The following is a 23,865-nucleotide window of genomic DNA, read 5'->3' as shown; positions in this document are numbered from 1 at the left end:
AGATGGAGACCACATGAGGTGCAGGAGTACAGGTGTGGCAATGGATTGGGATGGGAGAGGATGGGAGAGACAAGCAGGTGGGGAGGATCAAGCTTGCAGGAGGTGTAAAGGATCCATATCCATTCGAGGAAAAGGAGAAGGTGAGGGAAAGGAATTAGGTCGCAAAGGATCTGCTTGGTGGATGGGAGATGGATGCAATAGGTGAGGCAGAGCGTATGGCGTTCAAGGATTTGAAGGAACTTATAGTAGGTAGGAGGGGCGGAAATCCAGACAGGGTGAGCATAACAAAGGATGGGGCAGATGAGGGACTTATGTGTGGAGGATTGTGGAGGGGTTCAGACCCCAAGGTCGGCCGGAGAGTAGTTTGAGGAGATGGAGACGGATTCATGCCTTGGCTTGGACTGTCCAGAGATTGGGGGGGGGGGGGGGGTGTCCAGGAAAGGCGGCACTCGAGGGTGACACCAAGGTACTTGAGGGTGGGGGTGAGTTTAATGGAGCGGCCATAGATGGTAAGATAGAAATCCAGGAGACGGAAGGAAGGGGCGGTGTTGCCTATTATGACTGCCTGGATTTTGGAAGGATTGACCCTGAGGAGCCAAAAGGTTGCACCAAGCAGTAAACTGGTCAAGATTGGACTGGAGAAGGCGTTGGGAGCATTGAAGGGTGGGGGAGAGGGCAAGGAAGGCGGTGTCATCGGCATATTGGAGGAGGTGGATAGCGGTTTGGGGTGATGGCATGTCTCATGGCCTGTGTGGCTGGTCCCGGCGGAGGTTCGAGTCCTCCCTCGGACATGGGTGTGTGTGTTTGTCCTTAGGTTCAAATGGCTCTGAGCACTATGGGACTCAAATGCTGTGGTCATTAGTCCCCTAGAACTTAGAACTACTTAAACCTAACTAACCTAAGGACATCACACACATCCATGCCCGAGGCAGGATTCGAACCTGCGACCGTAGCAGTCGCACGGTTACGGACTGCGCGCCTAAAACCGCGAGACCACCGCGGCCGGCGTTTGTCCTTAGGATAATTTAGTTTAAGTAGTATGTAAGCTTAGGGACTGATGACCTTAGCAGTTAAGTTTCAATAGATTTCACAAACACATTAGTTTCTGAGGTCACTCCAAATATGTATGGAAACTTTTAGTATGCATCCACACATATGGCCCAAAATATTTTTCAGTGTTTGTTGCAGTTAGTTTTTGAAAATGTGGTTGCAAAGAGTGTTGTAATTTGAGAATAGTGCACATCATTTCAATGTCTTCTGTCGATCCATATGCCCTAGCCACAGCAACAGTAGTTCCTCTCGAATGGGCCGTGCGGGATTAGCTGTGCAGTCTAAGGATCTGCAGTCATGGACTGTGCGGCCGGTCCTGGCGGAGGTTCGAGTCCTCCCTCAGGCATGGGTGTGTGTGTTTGTTCTTAAGGTAATTTAGGTTAAGTAGTGTGTAAGCTTACGGAATGATGACCTTAGCAGTTAAGTCCCATAATATTTCGCACACATTTGAAGATTTTTGTTGGCATGTCTGTCGTATAGAGAAGGCAGAGAAGAGGGGGCAGGATGGAACACTAGGGCACACCAGCTGAGGGCTAGAAGGTGTAGGAATCGGTGTTGTGGATGGTAACGTAGGAAGGGCCATGAGAGAGTAAGGAGGCGACCAGACGGACGGAATTAATAGGAAGGGCGAAGGTTTGGATGAAGCACCAGCACTAGCTCCTTCCTTTTGAACTCGCCGACGGCACCACTGCTGCTGCGACCACAGATACACAGGCGCCAGAGACGCTGATTGGCGGCAGAGAAGTACAAAGTGGAGCTAAAGATATAATTCACACACGTTATACTTCTTTGCTGCCGATCAATGTCTCTGGTTCCTGTGCTTCTGTAGCCGCAAGCGCTCACACACACACACACACACACACAAATATAACTTTATTACAGACGTCACGAACTACATTACAAGTTGGGAACTCTACATAACATTAAACGGGTTAATATGGTGGAAGATTGTAGGTGCCGTGAAAAAGAAAAATCATTCATTCAGTTATTTATTTTATCAGTATGATTCACTCTGCTATGGATTTTTAAATTCAGACCAAATCGTTTTTCTAGCATCATCAGTGGTCTGAAATGTACACATATTGTTAATTCTATGAAGAATCTTCAACAACTATATTCTGTTCTTGTACATGCAACTCGCAAAAGCCATTGGAGAAGTGGCAACCAAATGGCTATTCACGTTGGTGTGTAGAATGTATGAAACTAGTGACATACCATCAGGCTGTCGGAAAAACATCTTCCACAAAGTTACTAAGATAGCAAGAGTCGACAACTGCTAGAATTATTGCACAGTCAGCTTAGCAGCTCATGCATACAACTTGCTGACAAGTATAATGTACAGAAGAATGGAAAAGAAAACTGAGGAGCTCTTAGATGACGATCAGTTAGTCTTACGAAAGGTAAAGGCACCAGAGAGGCAGTTTTGAAGTTGCGATTCATAGTGGGAGCAAGACTGAAGAAAAGCCAAGACATGATCATAGGATTTGTCGACCCGGAAAAAGCGTTCGACAATGTAAACTGGAGGAAGATGCCCGAAATTCCGAGGGACAGTGGTAATACATAGGGAAAGAAGGGTAATGTACAATATTTACTAGAATCAAGAGGACACAATAAGACGGGAAGACACTGAACGGAGCTATAATGTGTTAACATGTCATAACGGGACGAATGAGATGTGTGTATCATCATGTGGTTAAAAACGATAAAATTGTTAGTTTGAAATCTAAAAAAATTATAGAGAATGTTTTTTTATAAAGAATATTGTGTTTCATGACATTTTGATCTGTTAAATCGTGTCATATATTGTACTATCACCACTATTTATGTATTTGACTTCTTGGTTTCAAAGTAATATTCTACGTAAATTAAGAACTATGCACCTCTGACTTCCCACGTCAGATGGCTGTTACTGAGCTATAACAAATTTGATGTCATGTTATTTGCTTTTTTTTTTATTAGTCCTGTAATGTGACACCTTATAATTTACGTGCTGATTTTTATTCTTGCATGTTTTTTTAAGTTGTTTTGAAAATAATACGCCAGTGTATGATGACAAGATGTACATTTTTCCCCTTCCTTTTTGCTATGCGTTTTTACTGCACAATTTTAAATTTGAAATATTCAATTAATGATTTGCAAGTGCACATTTGGTATTTTGTGGCAATTTCTTGCCAAAAGAGTAATGTTAAGTCGTCACGTGACACATGTCACATAGAGGGCGTTCCAAGCCCCTGTCACACTCGAGGTCTGCTGTATAGGTGAATGCAAACAGCGACTTCAGTTATTACTGATGATAACTAGACTCCAGTGCCTACGAGTTTTCATTTATACGCTAAAGGTATGTTCTTGCCAACAGTTGGTTTATACTCAGGTGTATTTTTGGTCTTTTCTTTCTTATTCACTGATCGCTATGTGAAATGTTTAACTTCCAGCACTGAAGATGATCATTATTGTTCGAAAATCAATTTTGCTGTTAATAATACATCAAAATTACGGCCAATGCTGACCTTCCTACGAATTTTATTTATCATATGGGCGTTGTACACACAGCAGTCTATGGAGTCGCCAATCAATGAACGAAGTGCTCGGATTGAAAAAGGTGTACGATCTATAGACGGTATGGGCGAAGGCTACATCCTTATCGAAGAAACAACGACGGAAATACAAGAAGGGTTCAAGAGTGGAATTAAAATTCAGGGCGAAAGGATGTCAATGATAAGATTTGCTGATGAAATTCCTATCCTCAATGAAGGTGTAGCAGAATTACAGGAACTGTTGTATCAATGAACAGTGCAATAAGTACAGCATAGGGATAGAGAGTATATCGAAGAAAGACGAAAGTAATGACAACTGGCAGAAAGGAGAACAGAGAGGAACTTAACATCAGAATTGGGAAACAGGTAGTAGATGAAGTTAAGGAATTCTGGTACCTAGGCAGTAAAATAGCCCACGATGGATAGAGCTAGGAGGACATCTAAAACAGACTAGCACTGGCAAAGAGGGCATTCATGACCAAGAGAAGTCTACTAGTATCAAACACAGGCCTTAATTAGAGGAGGAAATTTCTGAGAATGTTCGTTTGGAGTACAGAATCATATGGTAGTGAAACATGGACTATGAGATAAACGGAACAGAGGAGAATCGAAGCATTTGAGACGTGGCGCTACAGAAGAATGTTGAATGTTGAAAGCTAGGTGGACTGATATGGTAAGGAATAAGAAGGTTCTGCGCAGAATCGGAGAGGAAAGGAATTTGTGCAAAACACTGACAAGGAGAAGGGGCAGGACGATGGGTCATCTGCTAAGAAATCAGGGAGTAGCTTCCATGGTACTAGAGGGCGCTGTAGAGAGTAAAAACTGCAGAGGAAGACAGAGATTGGAATACAACCAGCAAATAATTAAGGGCGCAGGTTGCAAAGTGCTGAAGAGACAAGATTCAAACCCTGCACGTCGTATACGGAGAAATGACCTCAGTGCGCTTCTAACCTACTTATGGGTGACAACCTCTGTTTGGAACAACAACCACGGCAATGGAAACGTCCTCTTCGAAGTAGGTGATTTCAAGAAATCTCTGTAATACACTGAAGGGCCAAAGAAACTGGTACACCTGCCTAATATCGTATAGCGCCCCCGCGAGCACGCAGGAGTGCCGCAACACAGCGTGGCATGTATTCGACTAACGTCTGAGGCGACTGACACTACGAATCCTGCAGGGTTCTCCATAAATCCGTAAGAGCACGCTATGAGGCAGCCCAGATATGCTCAATAATGTTCATAGCTGGGGAGTTTGGCGGACAGCGGAAGTGTTTAAACTCGGAAGAGTGTTCCTGGAGCCACTCTGTAGCAATTCTGGACGTGTGTGTTGTCGCAGTGTCCTGCTGGAATTGCCCAAGTCCGTCGGAAGCAGGTGATGAGACAAGATGCTTACGTACGTGTCACCTATCAGAGTCCTATTTACACATATAAGGTTGAAAAATGGTTCAAATGGCTCTGAGCACTTTGGGACTTAACATCTTAGGTCATCAGTCCGCTAGAACTTAGAGCTCCTTAAACCTAACTAACCTAAGGACATCACACACTTCCATGCCCGAGGCAGGATTCGAACCTGCGACCGTAGCGGTCCCGCGGTTCCGGACTGAAGCGCCTAGAACCGCACGGCCACCAAGGCCGGCACACATATAAGGGGCCCCGTATCACTCCGGCTATACCACACCATTACAGAGCCTCCACCAGCTTGAACAGCCCCCTGCTGACATGCAGGGTCCATGGATTAATGAGGTTGTCTCGATACCCGTACGTGTCCATCAGCTCTATTCAACTTGAAACGAGACTCGTCCGACCAGACAACATGTTTCCAGTCATCAACAGTCCAATGTCGGTGGTGACGGACCCTGGCGAGGCGTAAAGCTTTGTGTCGTGCTGTCATCAAGGGTACACGAGTGGACCTTCCGCTCTGAAAGCCCATATAGATGATGATTCGCTGAATGGTTCGCACGCTGATACTGAAGGCCCAGCATTGACATCCGCAGAAATTTGCGGAAGGGTTGCACTTGTGTCATGTTGAAAGATTCTCTTCAGTCGTCGTTTGTCCCGTTCTTGCAGGATCTTTCTCCGGCCGCAGTAATGTCGGAGATGTGACGTTTCACCAGATTCCTGATATTCACGGTGCATTCATGAAATGGTCGTGCGGGAAAATCCCCACTTCATCGCTACTTCGGACATGCCATGTCCCATCGCTCGTGCGCCGAATATAAGACCACATTCAAACTCACTTAAATCTTGATAACGTGCCATTGTAGCAGCAGTAATCGATCTAACAACTGCACCAGACACTTGTTTTCTTATATAGGCGTTGCCTAAAATAGCACCGTATTCTGTCTATTTACATTTCTCTGTATTTGAATACGCAAACGGACGTTTACATTTTTATCTATGTACAAGAAAATGTGACTTTGCTCAAATACTTAAATGTCCAAAAGTTCTTCCTCGATTTCTCTGAAATTGTGAGCCAACGTTGCATTCGAATAAGCACGTGTATTTGAGTATTTTTATATCCAAAAGAGCGCGACATATAATACACACATGTTGTTGTTGTGGTCTTCAGTCCAGAGACTGGTTGGATGCAGCTCCCCATGCTACTCTATCCTGTGCAAGGTTCTTCATACCCAGTAACTATTGCAACCTACTTTCTACTGAATCTGTTTAGTGTATTCATCTCTGCGTTTTTACCCTCCACGCTCCCTTCCAATACTAAATTGGTGATCCCTTCATGCCTCAGAATATGCCCTACCAACCGATCCCTTCTTCTAGTCAAGTTGTGCCACAAATTTCTCTTCTCTCCAATTCTATTCAATACCTCCTCATTAGTTATGTGCTTTACTCATCTAATCTTCAGCATTCTTCTGTAGCACCACATTTCGAAAGCTTCTATTTTCTTCTTGTATACAAATATATATGTTAGAATTATAGGGGAAATCTTCATAAAATATAAATGTTCGTTTGTTAAATCTACGGAGATTCTTCACCGATTACTTCGGAATGTTGAGAAAACATTGCTTTCGAATAATTATATTAAACTGCAATAAATATTTGAACTGAGAAACTTAGAATTATGGGTGCCACTTTGTCACTGGACATGTACAAATAATGCCTCCGAATTTTGTACTCTGTTCTCGATATCGGTTGCGCTCTCACATGTTATTCATGTTACCCTGTCAGCTTTCCCCCTTCGCTGACGCATGGTGCAATCCTCTGCCATTAGAAGGCTCAGAACTGTAGCGTGTAACAAAGCAGTGTGTAACGTAAGTGTGTCGCTGCTTGAGGAACTGCGTGCGGTAATCGAGTTTCGGGTTCGAAGGCTTCATCCGCACATGGAACTCCCTGTCCTTCAGCATGACAATTCCAGACCATAACTCTTGCAGCGTGGATTGATGTCTTCCAGGAGTAATGAGTATGTTGGGGTGGGACACTGCGAATGTAGTGGACATACAGGGTGAGAATGTGCGTGCCCGAGACCATCCCTGCAGTCGCATTATCCTCTGTGCCCTCGGTGGCTCAGATGGATAGAGCGTTCGCCATGTAAGCAGGAAATCCCGGGTTCGAGTCCGGGTCGAGCCACACATATTCACCTGTCCCCCTTGGTATATATCAACGCCTGCGAGCAGCTGACGGTATTAATATAATTCTAACTTCATTAACTCACTGCGTCCAGCCGCAAAGATAAGTAGCGCTCACAAGTCATTCAGCGTGTACTGAATGCGAAGCTGACTTGCATCCACATAGTGGCCCTACTAGCGAACTGGCGCGAAACTTGAACAGACAGCAACTTTCAGCTGGCGAAACACGTCTACCAGCTTTCATTTACGGCGCACAACTCCATCTTGGTGTTGCGATTTTTTTTTTGTCAATGTATCTGAATTATGTAGTCAAATTTGGGCTCTTTCAGTTGTTAGGACAATGTTCCTGCCCCTCCTCTTCATATAGGTCCCGAAGATTAGTTTCGATTAATTAATGTTCAGAGCAGCTGCATGATTCACACTTGCAAGGAGGATCGACTAAAAATGCTGCGGCCACATGGCATGTTATCGTCTTTACTGACAAGGGAACCTCCCATCGCACCCCTCTCAGATTTAGTTATAAGTTGGCACAGTGGATAGGCCTTGAAAAACTGAACACAGATCAATAGAAAAAAAACAGGAAGAAGTTGTGTGGAACTATGAAAAAATTAAGCAAAATATACAAACTGAGTAGTCCATGCGCAAGATAATCAACATTAAGGATACTGTGCACTGGGGAGCGCCGTGGTCCCGTGGTTAGCGTGAGTAGCTGCAGAGCAAGAAGTCCTTGGTTCAAATCTTCCCTCGAGTGAAAAGTTCACTTTTTTTATTTTCGCTGAGTTATGATCTGTCCGTTCGTTCACTGACGTTTAGCTTCAGTGTTTTGCGACCGCACCGCAAAACCGTGCAATTAGTAGACGAAAGGACGTGCCTCTCCAATGGGAACCGAAAACATTTGACGGACGGACGGACAGATAATAATTGCCTGAAAATCAAAAGTTAAAATTTTCACTCGAGGTGAGACTTGAACCGACAACCTTTCGTTCTGACGATGCTCACGCTAACCGAGGGACCACGGCGCCCCTGGTCTTGCAATGTGCTTGATCTTGCCTATCTTGCACATGGACTACTCAGTTTGTATATTCTGATTATTTTTTTCATAGTTCCACACAACTTCTTCCTGTTTTCTCGATTGATCTGTGTGCAGCTTTTCAAAGCCTATCCACTGTGCCAACTTATAACTAAACCTGAGGGGGGTGCGATGGGGAGGTTCCCTTGTGAGTGACATTTGTTAGCGGAAGCGGCAGACAAGCAAGGAGAAACGCCGCGAGTGGAAGAGACTGTATCAAACTGCGACCCACCGAAACCTAGATACGTGTCTGGATGGATCTCGGAGCTAATGCCTGCAAAGCTACTTTGCAACGCCTTCGGGGGGGCCTACAAGGTTAGCGACACGATCCTGGACCGCTGTGTCTGTCAATGCTCGCCGCGTAGGGGGATGGACAGCTGAAGCGCCACCTGCTGCTGCAGCGGGCGCCGAGTGGCTAAATCTGACACCTGTTGCTCTCCCAGCTGCGGACAATGGACGCCGCTGGTGGCTGGTGGCGCGCGGGGCGGGACCGTCCCAGCAGCGCAATGTCCGCACCCGCTTTACGGTCGCCCGTAAACGCGGGACCTAGCGTTGCCGCACACCTGCGTTCGCGCGGGAAGCGTTTACAGTGCAGGCGCCTCAAATTACGGCCCATACCGGTGTTTACAAATAAATAAAAAACAAACTCTTCGTGTTTTCCTCGTCGTGTCGCCAGTACTACGGCTGCAGTTAGATGATGATGTCGTTATCGAAGGAGGTACATAACTGGCCAGATTTGTTAGATAGTGTTGTAAACGCAAACCTAAGCGTAGCGCATCAGACCATGAGCGGTCCAGATTAGTGCGACGTCTGAAAACAATACTCTCCTACGAGTATTTGTTTCTTGCTATCTTGTATCACTACTTACATTACTGCATTCACAACACTGTCGACGAGAAAATAAATTAATGAAACGTGCTTACTTCTCATCGGACAGGTACCACAATCGGAAAAAAATCGCTGAAATGACATTTCCCTCGTCGATTGTAATTATACTTATTGTTTATTAACTAATACTAGCAAATTTCGGGTCCGCAGCTCGTGGTCGTGCAGTAGCGTTCTCGCTTCCCGCGCCCGGGTTCGATTCTCGGCAGGGTCAGTCATTTTCTCTGCCTCGTGATGACTGGCTGTTGTGTAGTTAAGTAGTTCTACGTTCTAGGGGACTGATGACCATAGATGTTAAGTCCCATAGTGCTCAGAGCCATTTGAACCATTTTGCAAATTTCGGCTATGATACAACAATCAAATGGTAATTGTCGCGCATGGGGAGAGACCACCATACTGTTCAGTCACTAGCATATCGACGGTAAATATAAAACTTACGACATGTAGCCATACCTAAAATATGTATGGGAACATGCGCCAGCACGCCACTTGTCAGAGGTATTATGTTTTCCCGCCAGATGTTGATGGCTGGAGAGCGCAACGATCTATTTTCAAGTACGACAGTTATTGTTTCGTGACGACATCGTAGTCGAAAATGGCCAATAATAGTACAAAAAATAATTAACGTCGATGTTTCGAATGTTGTCATTTCGAAAAGTGGCTTATATCCTGTAACACAAGGACGTCTGCGCAATGAGGAATTACGAAATAAGCAAGAAAAAGGGCACACCCATAAACTGCTCCAAATCGCTAAAAAAATCTATTTAAAAGAAAAACAAAAAACAAAAAATCTTTATGGAAGCGTTCAAAATGATTCAAATGTCTCTGAGCACTATCGGACTTAACATCTATGGTCATCAGTCTCCTAGAACTGAAAACTACTTAAACCCAACTAACCTAAGTACATCACACAACACCCAGTCACCACGAGGTAGAGAAAATCTCTGACCCCGCCGGGAATCGAACCCGGGAACCCGGGCGCGGTAAGCGAGAACGTTACCGCACCACCACGAGCTGCGGACTATAGAAGCGTTGAGGGCACTGATGTTGGTAGAGTTACCATCTGATAAGACAATTTTTATCAATTTTGTTTCTGATTGATGATAGACCATACCCGAAAAACGTCACACTACCTGACAAAAAAGTGCATTACTCAGGAGACATAGACGGATGTCAGTGTAACTTCGAACACTACGCATCGTCGGCGGGTATGTCAATGATTGGAGTTGCAGTTCTCTGTGACTGGTAGAACGGCCACCAGAGCGCATTAGTGATGTCCTTGTTTAGTGTTGTTAGCAGGTCTGGTAGGGTATATCACAGGAGTGAACAGCGTCATGTGTAGAATGATCACTGTGAAGGATACGGAGACGCTGCTTTCTAGTGTGAGACAGCCTTATGAGCACCTGACAGTCTTTGCGCGTCTCTATTTCATCGGCTTCTCGAATCGTGCAATATCCAGATTTATGGAGCATCCAAAAGTAACAGATTAGGAATTTGGGTCGGATGGGAAGTGTGCTCAGATAACCGAGGCCGTTGAGGCGACCGCTCATTCTATGTGAGAGATCCGGGTCCGAGTCACGGCCGGGCAGAAGTTTTCACCTGTTACGAGTGATTCATTTCAGTGCCAAGTGCGGCTAATGCCGTTGAAAACCTTAAAATAAGCATTAAAATTTGATAGTGGGCCGATATTGGACGACATGGTAATGTGAGGGCAGGCATACTCCTTTTCATGGTTTCGGGCGACCACTTCTGACGACCACAAGGGAAGATCGACGTATTGTCCACCAAACCCAACGTAAACCTTTAGCATCTGCTTCCGTCATCTGAAAACAAGTGATGGAGTCCCTGGGACATTGTGTGTCATACCGCACCATTGGCCGGAGACTAACAGCAACTGGACTAAGGAATGCGTAGGCTACCGTTAGCACGACAACACAGACATCTGCTTTTGGAGTGGTACGTAATGGGAATGCACGTATTGCGAATGAATGGCGTTACATTGTATTGAACTATGAATCGCGGTTCTGTACTGTCTCGTAGAATCATCATTGTCGTCTAGTATGCCGATGGCCTGGTCCTGGGGGGGGGGGAGAGGGGGGGGGGGACGGCATAAGTCCCATTTTTTGAATGTTATGAAGAGGCAGAGTGGTGGTTCTCCTGGAGTCATCCCAGTTTCCAACCTGATAATGCTCATCCACAAGTGGCAAGTTGTCTCTATGAACACTCTGCGTGACGTAAAATTGAAAATTTTCCCGGCGAATCAACTGTTAAAAGAGATTCTGGGATTGCAGCCGGTTGTCGTAAACTTCATTCGACGATATTTCGGCTGGACAACTGCCAGCCATCTTCAGGTAAGCCAAACGAGGACTGTTCCTCGTTCGGCTCACCTGAAGATGGCTGGCGGTTTTCCAGTCGAAATATCGTGGAATGAAGTTTACGACGACTGGCTACAATCCCGAAATCTCTTTGAACACTTTGCGTGATATTGTGGTACCCCTGTGGCCTGCAAGATACCCGAGATAGGTATCTTACAGAATACATGCGTGAACAGCCCTGACCTCATACCCGCCACAAAGCCTGTAACCAGGACATGACGGGTCAGTTGCAACAGTTGTCGGCCAGCTAGCTTTAGGAGAGGATGACACCCTTTCCAGCCGAATTAAGAAATGCATCCAGGCCAGAAGGAGTGCAACATCATACAGATAAGTGGGCTGCCGTAAGTTTGACTCCAGATTTTGTAATCACGGCAATAACATCAACTACCTCTCAGTCTTAAAGTTTCATTTCATTTCCTCATCTCCTTCAGGACAGGTCACTTATTTTTGTCAGGCAGTTTAGTACCTATAACAAGGGAAATCTAGTAAGTAAGCAACCTGAAGAACTCTTAAGGTCATGCTTAATCTATCGTTTAAAGATCGCATGCACCTATGAGATCTCATGTCGGCAGTAGACAACATTATGTAGGAATTAGGTGAGGTTCAAATGGCTCTGAGTAGTATGGGACTTAACATCTGAGGTCATCAGTTCCCCAAAACTTAGAACTACTTAAACCTAACCAACCTAAGAACATCACACACATCCACGCCCGAGGCAGGATTCGAACCTGTGACAGCAGCAGCAGCGTGGTTCCGGTCTGAAGCGCCTAGAACCGCTCGGCCACCCTGGCCGGCATAGGAATTAGGTCTTTACTTACAGAGAATAAAAGACGCATTAGAAAAGATGCACATGGAAAAAGTAAGGGGGGAAACTCTAGGTGCTGGAAGTGATAGAAATATTCATTCATGAAAAGAAATATGACTATGGTCATAACGTGCAAACGAAAGGCAACGAAACAAGATTTATTTGGCACTGTTTTTTCAATTTTAATTAAGGTGCATAGTTATAAGTATTTAGTACCTCATTAATGTGACAGCTAAAGGTTGGTGATCGTAGATGTTCAGATTCAAGTAATATCTTTGGAAATGAGGGAAGAGAATGTGACCACTGGAATCGCATTATGGATCACTCAACAGCTGCGCATTTACAGTGGTTTCTTGGGCACACTAACTAATTACGATGCTACATTCCCAGAAGAAGCACAGGGAAGAGGTGGATAGAGAATATTAGATTTTTGTAGTATCACAGCATACGTCCCAAAATTAGAGCGTAATTCTCAGTTATTAAGTTTATGTTAATGTTAAGAGTTTTTTTTAAGATATAAGTCATTGCTTCTAGACAACGATTACTTCAAGCGGCAGTAGGGCTAAACGTATAAGCACTGGATTAAATTTATAGTCAAAGTTCAATGAGACTCTTCGCGGACTTAAGTTTCAAACTTAAGTAAATAATACAAATCAGCACGAAACTTTAAAGTGCACGAACTTGAAGCAACCATGGACAAATATGTTTTATTTTATTTTATGAGCGTCAAAAATGATTTGATATTGGTTTTAGTGTTTTACTAATATGAGCTGAGTGTTGGAGCCTAAGTGATGAGCACGTTGTCTTTTGAAACGCTCTGCTATGTTGTCCAAAGTACAGTGGAAGTGCTTGAATACTTCCAGTTATTACAGAATAAGTAAAAGCAATAACCTACCTCACTGATTCCGGGTGGAAGACAGAACATTGCAGCGGTCAGTGTGAGTAGCCTCAAGGGGAACGCGCGTGGGTCGACCAGACGGAATGTCTGCCACTCACCTGGTACTGCGTGCAGTTGAAGCAGTGCCAGCAGCAGCTCTCGCCCTCCACGTACTTCTTGGCCTGGCCGCTCTCGCACGGCAGCGAGCACACCGACTCCGGCGGCTGCGGGTGTCCCAGCTTGAACTGGATCTCTGTAGCGACACAAAAACTCCGGTTATCAAGGAATACAACTGGACTTTGTTGGAGCAGATGTAACACAAGTGTAAGTATGAGGGGTATTCTTTTACAACCACCGACCAATCGCGAACTGGAAAACACAATGAAAATTAAAACAGTTTTATTTGCAACATTTGGCTATACCTTCAACTTCTTCTCTACGTAGTCGTTGTTGCAACATTTTTCGTAGCGTGGTACCAACTTTCCAATACCCTCGTCATACACTACTGGCCATTAAAATTGCTAAACCAAGAAGAAATGCATATGATAAACGGGTATTCATTGGACAAATATATTATACTAGAAATGACATGTGATTATATTTTCGCGCAGTTTGGGTGCACAGATCCTGAGAAATCAGTACCCAGAACACTCACCTCTGGCCGTAATAACGCCTGGGCATTGAGTCAAACAGAGCTTGGATGGCGTGTACAGGTACAGCTGCCAATGCAGCTTCAACACGATACCACAGTTCATCAAGAGTAGTGACTGGCGTATTGTGACAAGCCAATTGCTTGGCCACCATTGACCAGACGTTTTCAATTGGTGAGAGATGTTGAGAATGTGCTGGCCAGGGCAGCAGTCAAACATTTTCTATATCGAGAAAGGTCCGTGCAGGACCTGCAACATGCGGTCGTGCATTATCCTGCTGAAATGTAGGGTTTCGTAGGAATCGAATTTGAGGTAGAACCACGGGTCGTAACACGTCTGAAATGTAGCGTCCACTGTTCAAAGTGCCGTCAATGCCAACAAGAGGTGACCGAGACGTGTAACCAGTGGCACACCATACCATCACGCCGGGTGATACGCCAGTAAGGCTATGATGAATACACGCTTCTAATGTGCGTTCACCGCGATGTCACCAAACACGGATGCAATCATCATGATGCTGTAAACAGAACCTGGATTCGTCCGAAAAAATTACGTTTTGCCATTCGTGCACCCAGGTTCGTCGTTGAGGACACCATCGCAGGCGTTCCTGTCTGTGATGCAGCGTCAAGGGTAATCGCAGCCACGGTCTCCGAGCTGATAGTCCACGCTGCTGCAAACGTCGTCGAACTGTTCGTGCAGATGGTTGTTGTCTTGCAAACTTCCCCGTTTGTTGACTCAGGGATCGAGAATTGGCTGCACTATTCATCACAGCCATGAGGATAAGATGCCTGTCATCTCGACCGCTAGTGATAGGAGGCAGCTGGGATCCAACACGGCGTTCCGTATTACTCTCGTAAACCCACCGATTGCATATTGTGCTAACAGTAATTGGATCTCTACCAACGCGAGCAGCAATGTCGCGATACGATACACCGCAAGCGCGATAGGCTAGAATCCGACTTTATCAAAGTCGGAAACGTGATGGTATGCATTTCTCTTCCTTTCACGAGGCAACGTTTTACGTGGCAACGCGGGTCAACTGCTGTTTGTATATGAGAAATCAGTTGGAAACTTTCCTCATGTCAGCACGTTGTAGGTGTCGCCACAGGCGCCAACCTTGTGTGAATGCTCTGAAAAGCTAATCATTTGTATATCACAGCATCTTCTTCCTGTCGGTTAAATTTCGCGTCTGTAGCACGTTATCTTCGTGGTGGAGCAATTTTAATGGCCAGTAGTGTAGAAGGCAACTGTCTGTTCCCTATGCCAGTTCCCTACGTTGTTCTGCAGCTCGTTGTCTGTTACAAAATGCTGCCCTCATAGCCAGAGTTTTATGTGAGTGAGGCGATGAAAATCGGAGGGAGTCAAGTCCGGGCTGTATAGTTGGCGGCCAAAAACTTCCCACTTAAAATGCTAGAGTATCTTTGTGGCGCTTGCAGTAAGCGGCCGAGAAATGCCATGAGGAAGGAAACGCAAGACAGTTACATTATGCGGGCTGCGTGAAATCAGACGAACCGCCTCAGCACAGGACAACAGTCTTGGCGGGAGGCTCTGCTTTCTAGGCATATGTACATGCTCACTGTGCGTTCAGGACTGAAGAGTGAGACATGACGCGATACACGGGCAAGGAAGGGACAGTGCGCAACAGACCTGTGCAAAACTTCACCGGATTTTTACTGTGGTTTTAATTTCGCGATGGATCGGGCGTTGACAAAATAGACTTTGTATGAAGTCCATGAATCGTCTAAAAAAATCTGTCCAGATAAATGGCCAAGAACAGTGTAACAAACGATACTGTATGTGTAAGACAAGCTATCAATGTTTTTTTTTAATGTTTATAGATGGGCTATATTATCACCGTCGTCAAACGGCACGCATCTAATCGGTAGTCCAAGTCTGCCCACACCCAACCTATCATATCAGGAGTTACTATAAAAACAGCTGTTGCAGTGCTGTGTCGCAAGTTTTTAAGGTTCTTTGGCAGAGGTGGAACGGAAGCGCAATCATTATTGTAATCCCACAAGAAAAATTAGCAGGACGTTGTGCCGATTGTCGGCACGATTGTGTTCCGGCCGCGAGTGGTCGATATTGGCCTCGCCAGAGATACTGGAGCGCCGAGTTGGCTGTGAGTGACCCTCTAGCGACGAGGAGAGGAGGGTTGGAGAGTACCGAGCGAGAAGGACAGAACGGCGGAGAGTTGGGGTCCGATGGCCCGACTGTGCATTAATAATTGTGGCACTGTGTCTTAATGAGCTGATGGTAAAACCGAGGCGCTTGGGAATTCAACGCTGCTGTGGAACGATAAGCCGTGGGCTCTGCAATTGTATGGACGCAATTAACGGCGAGCTATCGTCGATGTCTGTGGGTGTTTTGCCACTGCAGATGAACAAGACAGCGGGGGCCCAACCTGAACACGCTGTGCCGTAGCGTGTTCGCCCACAATAAGATTGGAGAAGAAAGCAGTGGAATACGGTACTTGTATTAACCTTCAGGGACTTCTGCGGTGTTAGTTAACTGTGAGGAGATTGAGCAATAACTGTCATTTTTCAATGAAATTTACGCTTGTGCAAAAGTGTGGCCAATGCCGGATGGGCGTTGTCATAAAGTAATTATATTTCCTATTTGTGAACATAATTTTCTGTTATCAGGATTACTCATTGGACAGATTTGAAATTGTCAGTTCTGCGCTGTAGTTTAGCGGGTTATAAATTATGGACAGATATGCTAACTGTGCGTATTGGATATGTTTCTTTTATATCTACTTGTTAAGTGAAACTGAATTTTGAAGTCTGTAAGGTACCTTTCTACCATTACGAGCCTGTAAGTTTTTATTTGGAAATGTTGTTGTTTGGTACTGTTATTGGTTGTGAATTTAATACCCGATTAATCAAAGGAACGGTTATTTAACCAGCCTTTCTATGAAATGTTTAAGACTTGTCTTTCAGTGAACTATTATTAATAAATTACGTAAACCAGTAATGTTGTGTAAGCAGTTATTGAAGGCACCCAACTGCATTAGCTAATCAACCATGGCCAGTTGGGAACGGGCATTGATGTAACATTAGGGGACGAGAGGCTATTTGTTAAGTTGTGGCAACGCTGTTTCCAGAATGAGATTTTCACTCTGCAGCGGAGTGTGCGCAGATGTGAAACTTCCTGACAGATTAAAACTGTATTCCCGACCGAGACTCGAACTCGGGACCTTTGCATTTCGCGGCAGCTACCAACTGAGCTACCCAAGCACGACTCACGACCCGTCCTCACAGCTTCAATTCTGCCAGTACCTCGTCCCCTACCTTCCAAACTTCACAGAAGCTCTCCTGCGAACCTTGCAGAACTAGCACTCCTGACAGAAAGGATATTGCGGAGACATGACTTAGCCACAGCCTGGGGGATGTTTCCAGAATGAGATTTTCAGTCTGCAGCGGAGTGTGCGCTGATATGAAACTGTCGTGCTTGGGTAGCTCAGTTGGTAGAGCACTTGCCTGCGAAAGGCAAAGGTTCCGAGGTCGAGTCTCGGTCCGGCACACAGTTTTAATCTGTCAGGAAGTTTCATATCAGCGCACACTCCGCTGCAGAGTGAAAATCTCATTCTGGAAACATCCCCAGGTTGTGGCTGAGCCATGTCTCCGCAATATCCTTTCTTCCACTAGTGCTAGTTCTGCAAGGTTCGCAGAAGAGCTTCTGTGAAGTTTGGAAGGTAGGGGACGAGGTACTGACAGCATTGAAGCAGTGAGGACGGTTCTTGAGTCGTGCTTGGGTAGCTCAGTTGGTATAGAACTTGCCTGCGAAAGGCAAAGGTCCCAAGTTCGAGTCTCGGTCCGGCAAACAGCTTTAATCTGTCAGGGTGTTGCTAAGCCTGTTGTTTGTTGTTCTTGTTGAAGTGTCTAGTCGCCCGTAAATTAAATACAAATTCCGCACAACGTCATGTCTGAAGACCAAAGTGGCCGCTCGGGTAGTTCTAGGTCAGCGGCCGCAACACAGCCTACCTAAGGATGTGGCAGTGTCTCATTCAGGAAATCTAGCACACAACTGTGCAAATGAGGAGGGGTGCCACTTTTCGTGAAAGAGGAAATCCCTGATATCAGTTTCAGGTTTTGGCGTGAGCCACAAGTCCAGTATGTCGAGATTGGCTACACCATCGACAGTTTTCTCAATGAAATCTGGTCGATAGACCGTGTACTTGGACACGGCACAGGGTATGTTAACTTTCTTGGAACCGCAGACGTATTCGACAGTTGCTTATGGGTTCTTCGTCCCCTTTGTGCATGTGTTGTATCGGTTGACATTTCCTAAAAGATGAAATATGGCTTCGTCATTGAACATTAATTTGCTTGTGAAATCCTCATTTTCAAAATAGTTCTGCATATCAGTGCAGAATTACAGGCGGTGCAATATGTCGTCCTGGCTTTTGGCTTAGATTGAAGCTGTACGGCTTCAATCTTAATCCATAGATTTTCCACAGCGTTGGCCGAGGGATGTTCAGATTGCGTTCACTCGAGGGGTGGCTCACACCTCACTGTGCTATCTGACACATCCGATAAAACTTGGCATATAAAGCTTTGTACACACTCACTACCGACTGGCAACAGGCAAATTCTAGCACACAAAATGCTTTCTCTGCCTGGTCCGCCACCATTTTCAGAAACAGAAATGTATCATTTGTTACGTTTTCGGCATGGATGGAGTCGTCTCGACAGCAATAAGCGCCTTCATTCTTTATCTAATGATGTAAGTGTCATGTGAGCGTAGAACTAATTCTTTGAGGAAGAGTTCCGTCATGTGTCGGACCAACGAGACCTTTTCGCTGCTATGACAGACCAATGAAAGCATGCTCTCACTACCTCGCTAGTCATATGATGTAAGAAACAAAACAAAAATAGGTAAGATAATAGTTTTACAAAATGTCAGGCCCAGTGAGCTGGTGATAAAACACGTGCCTTGAAACCCAAAGTTAGTGAATGTTTTAGTTCATTCCTTGTTTTATTTCTTCATTCACTGGCATTTTGTATTGAGCGAAGTAAACACACCTTTATTGAAACGATCAAATCCATTCATATTTGTGTTATATGTTTGTAGTGTATGTCGATTGAAAAGAAAATTATACCGCCAATAGATCGTACAACAGCCTACTAATGACATAGATAAAATAAAACTGAATGCTAATAACAGCGCAGGAAAGATAGCTGGTCAATCAGGACCCACATACGGAAAAACATTTTTTATTGTTGAGCGTGGCTGTATGTTACTTTCCAGAACGGAGATGTGTTAACATGTGCTTGTCTTTTTCCCATAAAATTAATTATATATTTCATGAAAAAAGTAATAATATGCAAGAAACTCGTGTGACATGGCTGGCAGAAATCGCTTCGTGATTCTTTACCAGTTCAGTTGCAGTTTATTTTCGCAGAAAAAGTGGTCAATGCTGACTGTTTAGTAGTGGCAGTAAGGTTTTCACTCGAAGTTGTGGATTCCGAGACATCTAGTGTCTACTACGCAGTTGTGACAGATAAAGCTGAGTTGGTCCGTAGTCTACAGTGGTTCCCGAGGACTGCTCGGCGTATTATGATGCTGAGGTTTCCAGAAGTTGACACGCGGAAGCAACTCTGCATTAGCCCTAAAGTGCTACTTGGAGATGTAGTAAGTACCTATTCAGCATTGATATCAACGAGAATCCTGCCTCTCCGTTCCAATGAAACATGAGAAACTTTGCTCCATCTCAATTGCTTTTCTTTTCGGCCAAACCTGTGTATTGCCTCCCCTTCTGGAGACTGTGCTTGCTACGTCCTCCAATAGAGAAAGACTATTCAAACTCGGTAGCATTCTGGTAAACTGTTCATGCGTGACTGCAAGCCATATCAGGAAAACTATTGCTGCGTTCCCCTTTGTTCTCGTGTTTCGATGTGCAGCGGATTTGATGGTGGTCCCTTTGGCCATGAAATCGACCAACAAGAGCCCTTTCAGATCCCAAAACGCGGACGCCTTAGTTTCCCTCTCTGAAGACTGAACTTAGAATTTTTGGAGGATGGGGAATGAGTATGGTGCCACTGCAGAGAGATTTTTTTTTTTATTCAGGAGTATAGAGGCACACTACATTTTGAGTCTACAAAGAACTCTTCCTCTGTTTGAAGGCATTTAAGAAATTCACGTGCACCCGTCGCCGAGTCAACACTTTTGGTACCCGCTGTGCACACAGCTTCTTAAACCCAAGTCTTTCTGACATGATTTCACCCAGGAGACTTCGTGAAACGTGCGGAAAACTTTATTTCAGGGAGTCAAGAATCACACGACGGTCATTGCGAACTTTTTCTTCAACCTGCTGTACAAGCTCGTCTTAAATGGCAAACGGTCTCCCACATCTTTCTTCGTCGTACGTGTCGGTAAGGCCGTTGTTAAGCAATGTAACTCACTTGATAACATTTTGACCATTCATTATCTGGGATCCATAGGCTTCCACACACTCACGTTGGATACTGGCCGCCGATTCTGTAAGCAAAGTGAGGAACGGAATGGCTGCACGGATTTCACACCTGCTGTAGGTGGAGCAAGCAGAGGGCGCACTGGATGTCGTGTTATGCTGTTGCTACCACATTTTGTAACTAACTGAGGAGCTCGATGGCTTCCTTCAACCGTTACGACTCCTCTACACGTCACAGGTGCCAACTCCGAAAAAAATTCCCTGTGTCTCACACAGCCATTTTTGTGCATCTTCAAACAGCACAGTCAGCACGGAGCAACAACCATGTAGGGAATGATGAACAACACGGAACGACTCCCAGGAAACGAGAGATAAGACTATTACTAATACCAGTCAGCCCACACTCCGTTGGAGGGGAGGCAGCAATGCTGGTAGCCAGAAGTTGAGAAAGAGAATCAAAGACGAATAAGGGGAGTGCTGACTCGTGGTGTATCACTTTTCCACGACAACGCCAGACCTTATAAGTCTTGATCTGATCTGCTGATCTGGATGGGACATTGTGACTCAGCAACTTAACTACCTTGACCCGCCACCCTCGGATTACCATTTTTTCGCAAACTTTCCTCTAAAATGAAAGAGTTCTTCTGTGGACAGCGCTTCTCGAACTACGAGGGGCACATGGAGAGTGCGACAAAGTGGCTTCATGAAGTGGAATGGACCGTACAATATCAGGATATACAAAATCTGGTACCGAGGCTTCAATAGTGGACTGATATCAGTGGCGAGGATGTGGAGGAGAAATAACGACGTATTTTGGCACTATCAGGCAAGTTTCGTTAAAATATATTCATTTTTCGATTTTTAACAATATTGTGTTCTTACTTCCTGATGCCCCTTGTATGTTCCGATTTTTTGCTATAGCATCAGGTGTTAGTTTCATATTGTTGGTTTCGTATTGTTGGTTTCATATTGTTGGTTTCGTATTGTTGGTTTTGTATTTTGTTTATATATTGTTGGTTTCGTATTGTTGATTTCATATTCTTCGTTTCATATTGTTGTTGGATTGTTATTTTATATTATTAGTTTCAGATTGTTAGTTTTATATCTCAGAGACCGTCCTCTAAGTAGCCAGCATTCATCTGGTTGTTTGCATTTCTTGAAGGTGAAGTTCAGTGGGTTATTTATTTCGTTTGTTTTTTTAAAATTTAAGTTGCGCAGATTGAGGGATTATGATTTGTTCTTCTTTCAGTCTTCCTAACAATGTCAATCAAAATCCCACACAATTCGCTTCATTTTTGCATGTTAATTTTGTTTCCCAAGAGCTACGTCGGAGAAAGACCCGAAGTGGTTTTTGAACCCGAATAAAATTTTAGTAATTTGTGAAAACCTGTTCCATTTATAAACCTTCCTTCCTACAACTTCTCCCACGATTAGGTGCCCCTTACATAACAAACATGACCAGGAATAAATGAAGGTTTTTTCAGTGTGATTGTTTTTTCCCACTGTGCGTAATTGCAGAACTGTTAATGTAAGGTTGCATAAGATGCAAAGCTGTTTATTGTGGTTATCAGTGGGTAGCATATGCAGGCTTTAATTTCGTATCTCAATCCGTTACTAGCGCAGATTAATTTCTCGTGTATTTTTAGTTTCACCACTGCCGGTCGATAGCAAAAGATGGGCGGGGAATGTGCTCTTTGATTCGTAGAGTATTCTCTCGTGCCTTGCACCTGCTAGCTGGTACGTTGCAGCTGAGCTCGCTCACTTGAACGATTCCTTACCACTGGAGGCCTTTGCGGCGGCTATCGCCTTAGTTGAAGGGATATATAAGCTGAAGATGCCATCTGGACGGAAATGGGAATGCAGGTATTGCACGACTACTTCTCGCCGCTGCTCGGCTGGCTCACCTGACATGTTGAGGCGCAGCTCCCCCTCCTTGTACTCGCCGACGCGCACCCACTTGAAGTGTCCTGGCCGCAGCTGCTTGAAGTGGATGATGTTGTAGCGCGCCGGGCCGTCCCCGTTCGGATCGAAGCGGAACTTGTCGCCGCTCAGACCTGCCAACACGCAGAAGCGTCGGTGAATCCTTACGGCAGTTCAGGACTGCATGCGAGCAATTGATATACCCCTAACAAGGGACGACTATCGGCTCGAACAGGAATTTGTATTTAAAAATTTGTACACAGACCCATCTCAAGTTTCTAACTACGCCTGAAACGGTGTGTGATTTTGTTGCTCTTAGTTTGTACACAACACCACTGGGAGTCTTCAAGGACGTAGGGTTAACACGACAATCAATCAGTTACTTCAGCAAGCAGTTGAAGTGTTTAACATATGTGTGTGAATATTTGTCATACATATACAGCAAAGATGAACGAAACCGTTAACGTTTGGAACGTTTTAAATACTGTGGTAGGCAGGTTAAGAAGCGTTATTAACTGAAGACGGTGTAGATGATGACACTTTCGCAACGGTTTTGGTGGAGCTGATTGTTCAGAAACATGAATATTCATTGGACTGCTCAACTGAAGCTACCTTGGGTACGATAGTGGATGAAGAAAACGTTGTTATGGACGATAAGATTGTAACGTCAGTGGCAATGACGAAAATAATACTCCTTAAAGAGAAGCTAACCATTCTGGTCACTATGAACACCATAAAAGAAATCCAGTATAGTTAGTATTTTAACAAACTTTTCGGAAGAACGTCTAGAACGTATTTCTGATGACTTTGCTATATTTACATGCAAAGCTGCGACCTACGGATCGTTGGTCAGGAGGCAATCAGCTGTAAAAAGCACATCGAACGTCAAAGTATTATTTCATTACGTGGAAAATAAAAGATGTAATGCCGACCGGAGTGGCCGTGCGGTTCTAGGCGCTACAGTCTGGAACCGCGCGACCTGTGCGGTCACAGGTTAGAATCCTGCCTCGGGTATGGATGTGTGTGATGTCCTTAGGTTAGTTAGGTTTAAGTAGTTCTAAGTTCTAGGGGACTGATGACCACAGATGTTGAGTCCCATAGTGCTCAGAGCCAAAAGATTTAATGAACATCGATTTCAACGAAACAAGGCAATCGAGTAACTGCAGGTAATACACATTCTATCCCAATCTGAGATAGCAAGTAATGAAGGCAAATGTATCCATAACTGGTACATCAAATTTTTGACAGTACAAAAAACAAGAGAAACTGGGCACACAAAGTTTAAATTTTCTGCAGCCTGCGTACCACATCTCAAGAAAGAGTAGGCAATGTGCTACAGACACATCACTGCTTTCATGACAGCCACAGATGTACAGGAGAACCAAGATATTCGCCAGTATGGGGCCTGTTATGTCGACAACGTAACCCAGAAAACTTCAAGTTTCCAGATACAGCGAGACTGCATTTGGAACATTGATCAAAGTGGATTTAATAATGAACTAACGTCTGGGGAGACTGTTTAAAAGTGGGAAAAAATCAAACCATTTTCGTGAATGCTGATATTAACAGTGTCGCAATAACGAGAAATGTATATTACTTCTTGATTCTTGGAGTGCTCTAGTAAATGACTCATTTGCCCGTAAAGACACTGAATGCTTGATAATTTTGCGAAAAACAACAAAACGTACATCCTTTGGATGTATA

At 44.6% G+C, this 23,865-nt stretch overlaps 1 protein-coding gene across 1 annotated transcript in view; it reads right to left on the bottom strand.

Annotated features, from left to right (window-relative positions):
* Window positions 1–23,865, bottom strand: part of LOC126354248 (metabotropic glutamate receptor 4-like) — a 769,434-nt gene that overhangs the window by 88,530 nt on the left and 657,039 nt on the right. Inside the window, exons 7-8 of the mRNA XM_050003756.1 lie at window positions 22,146–22,295; window positions 13,296–13,429 (exon numbers count right to left, since the gene is read on the bottom strand). Coding sequence (XP_049859713.1) covers window positions 13,296–13,429; window positions 22,146–22,295 — 284 coding nt within the window. The remainder of the gene's footprint in view (window positions 1–13,295; window positions 13,430–22,145; window positions 22,296–23,865) is intronic.

This window comes from Schistocerca gregaria, chromosome 3, assembly GCF_023897955.1.
Source record: "Schistocerca gregaria isolate iqSchGreg1 chromosome 3, iqSchGreg1.2, whole genome shotgun sequence".
Taxonomy (NCBI): domain Eukaryota; kingdom Metazoa; phylum Arthropoda; class Insecta; order Orthoptera; family Acrididae; genus Schistocerca; species Schistocerca gregaria.
The sequence above is the reverse complement of the archived record's forward strand: the minus strand, read 5'-3'. Positions and strand labels throughout refer to the sequence as shown.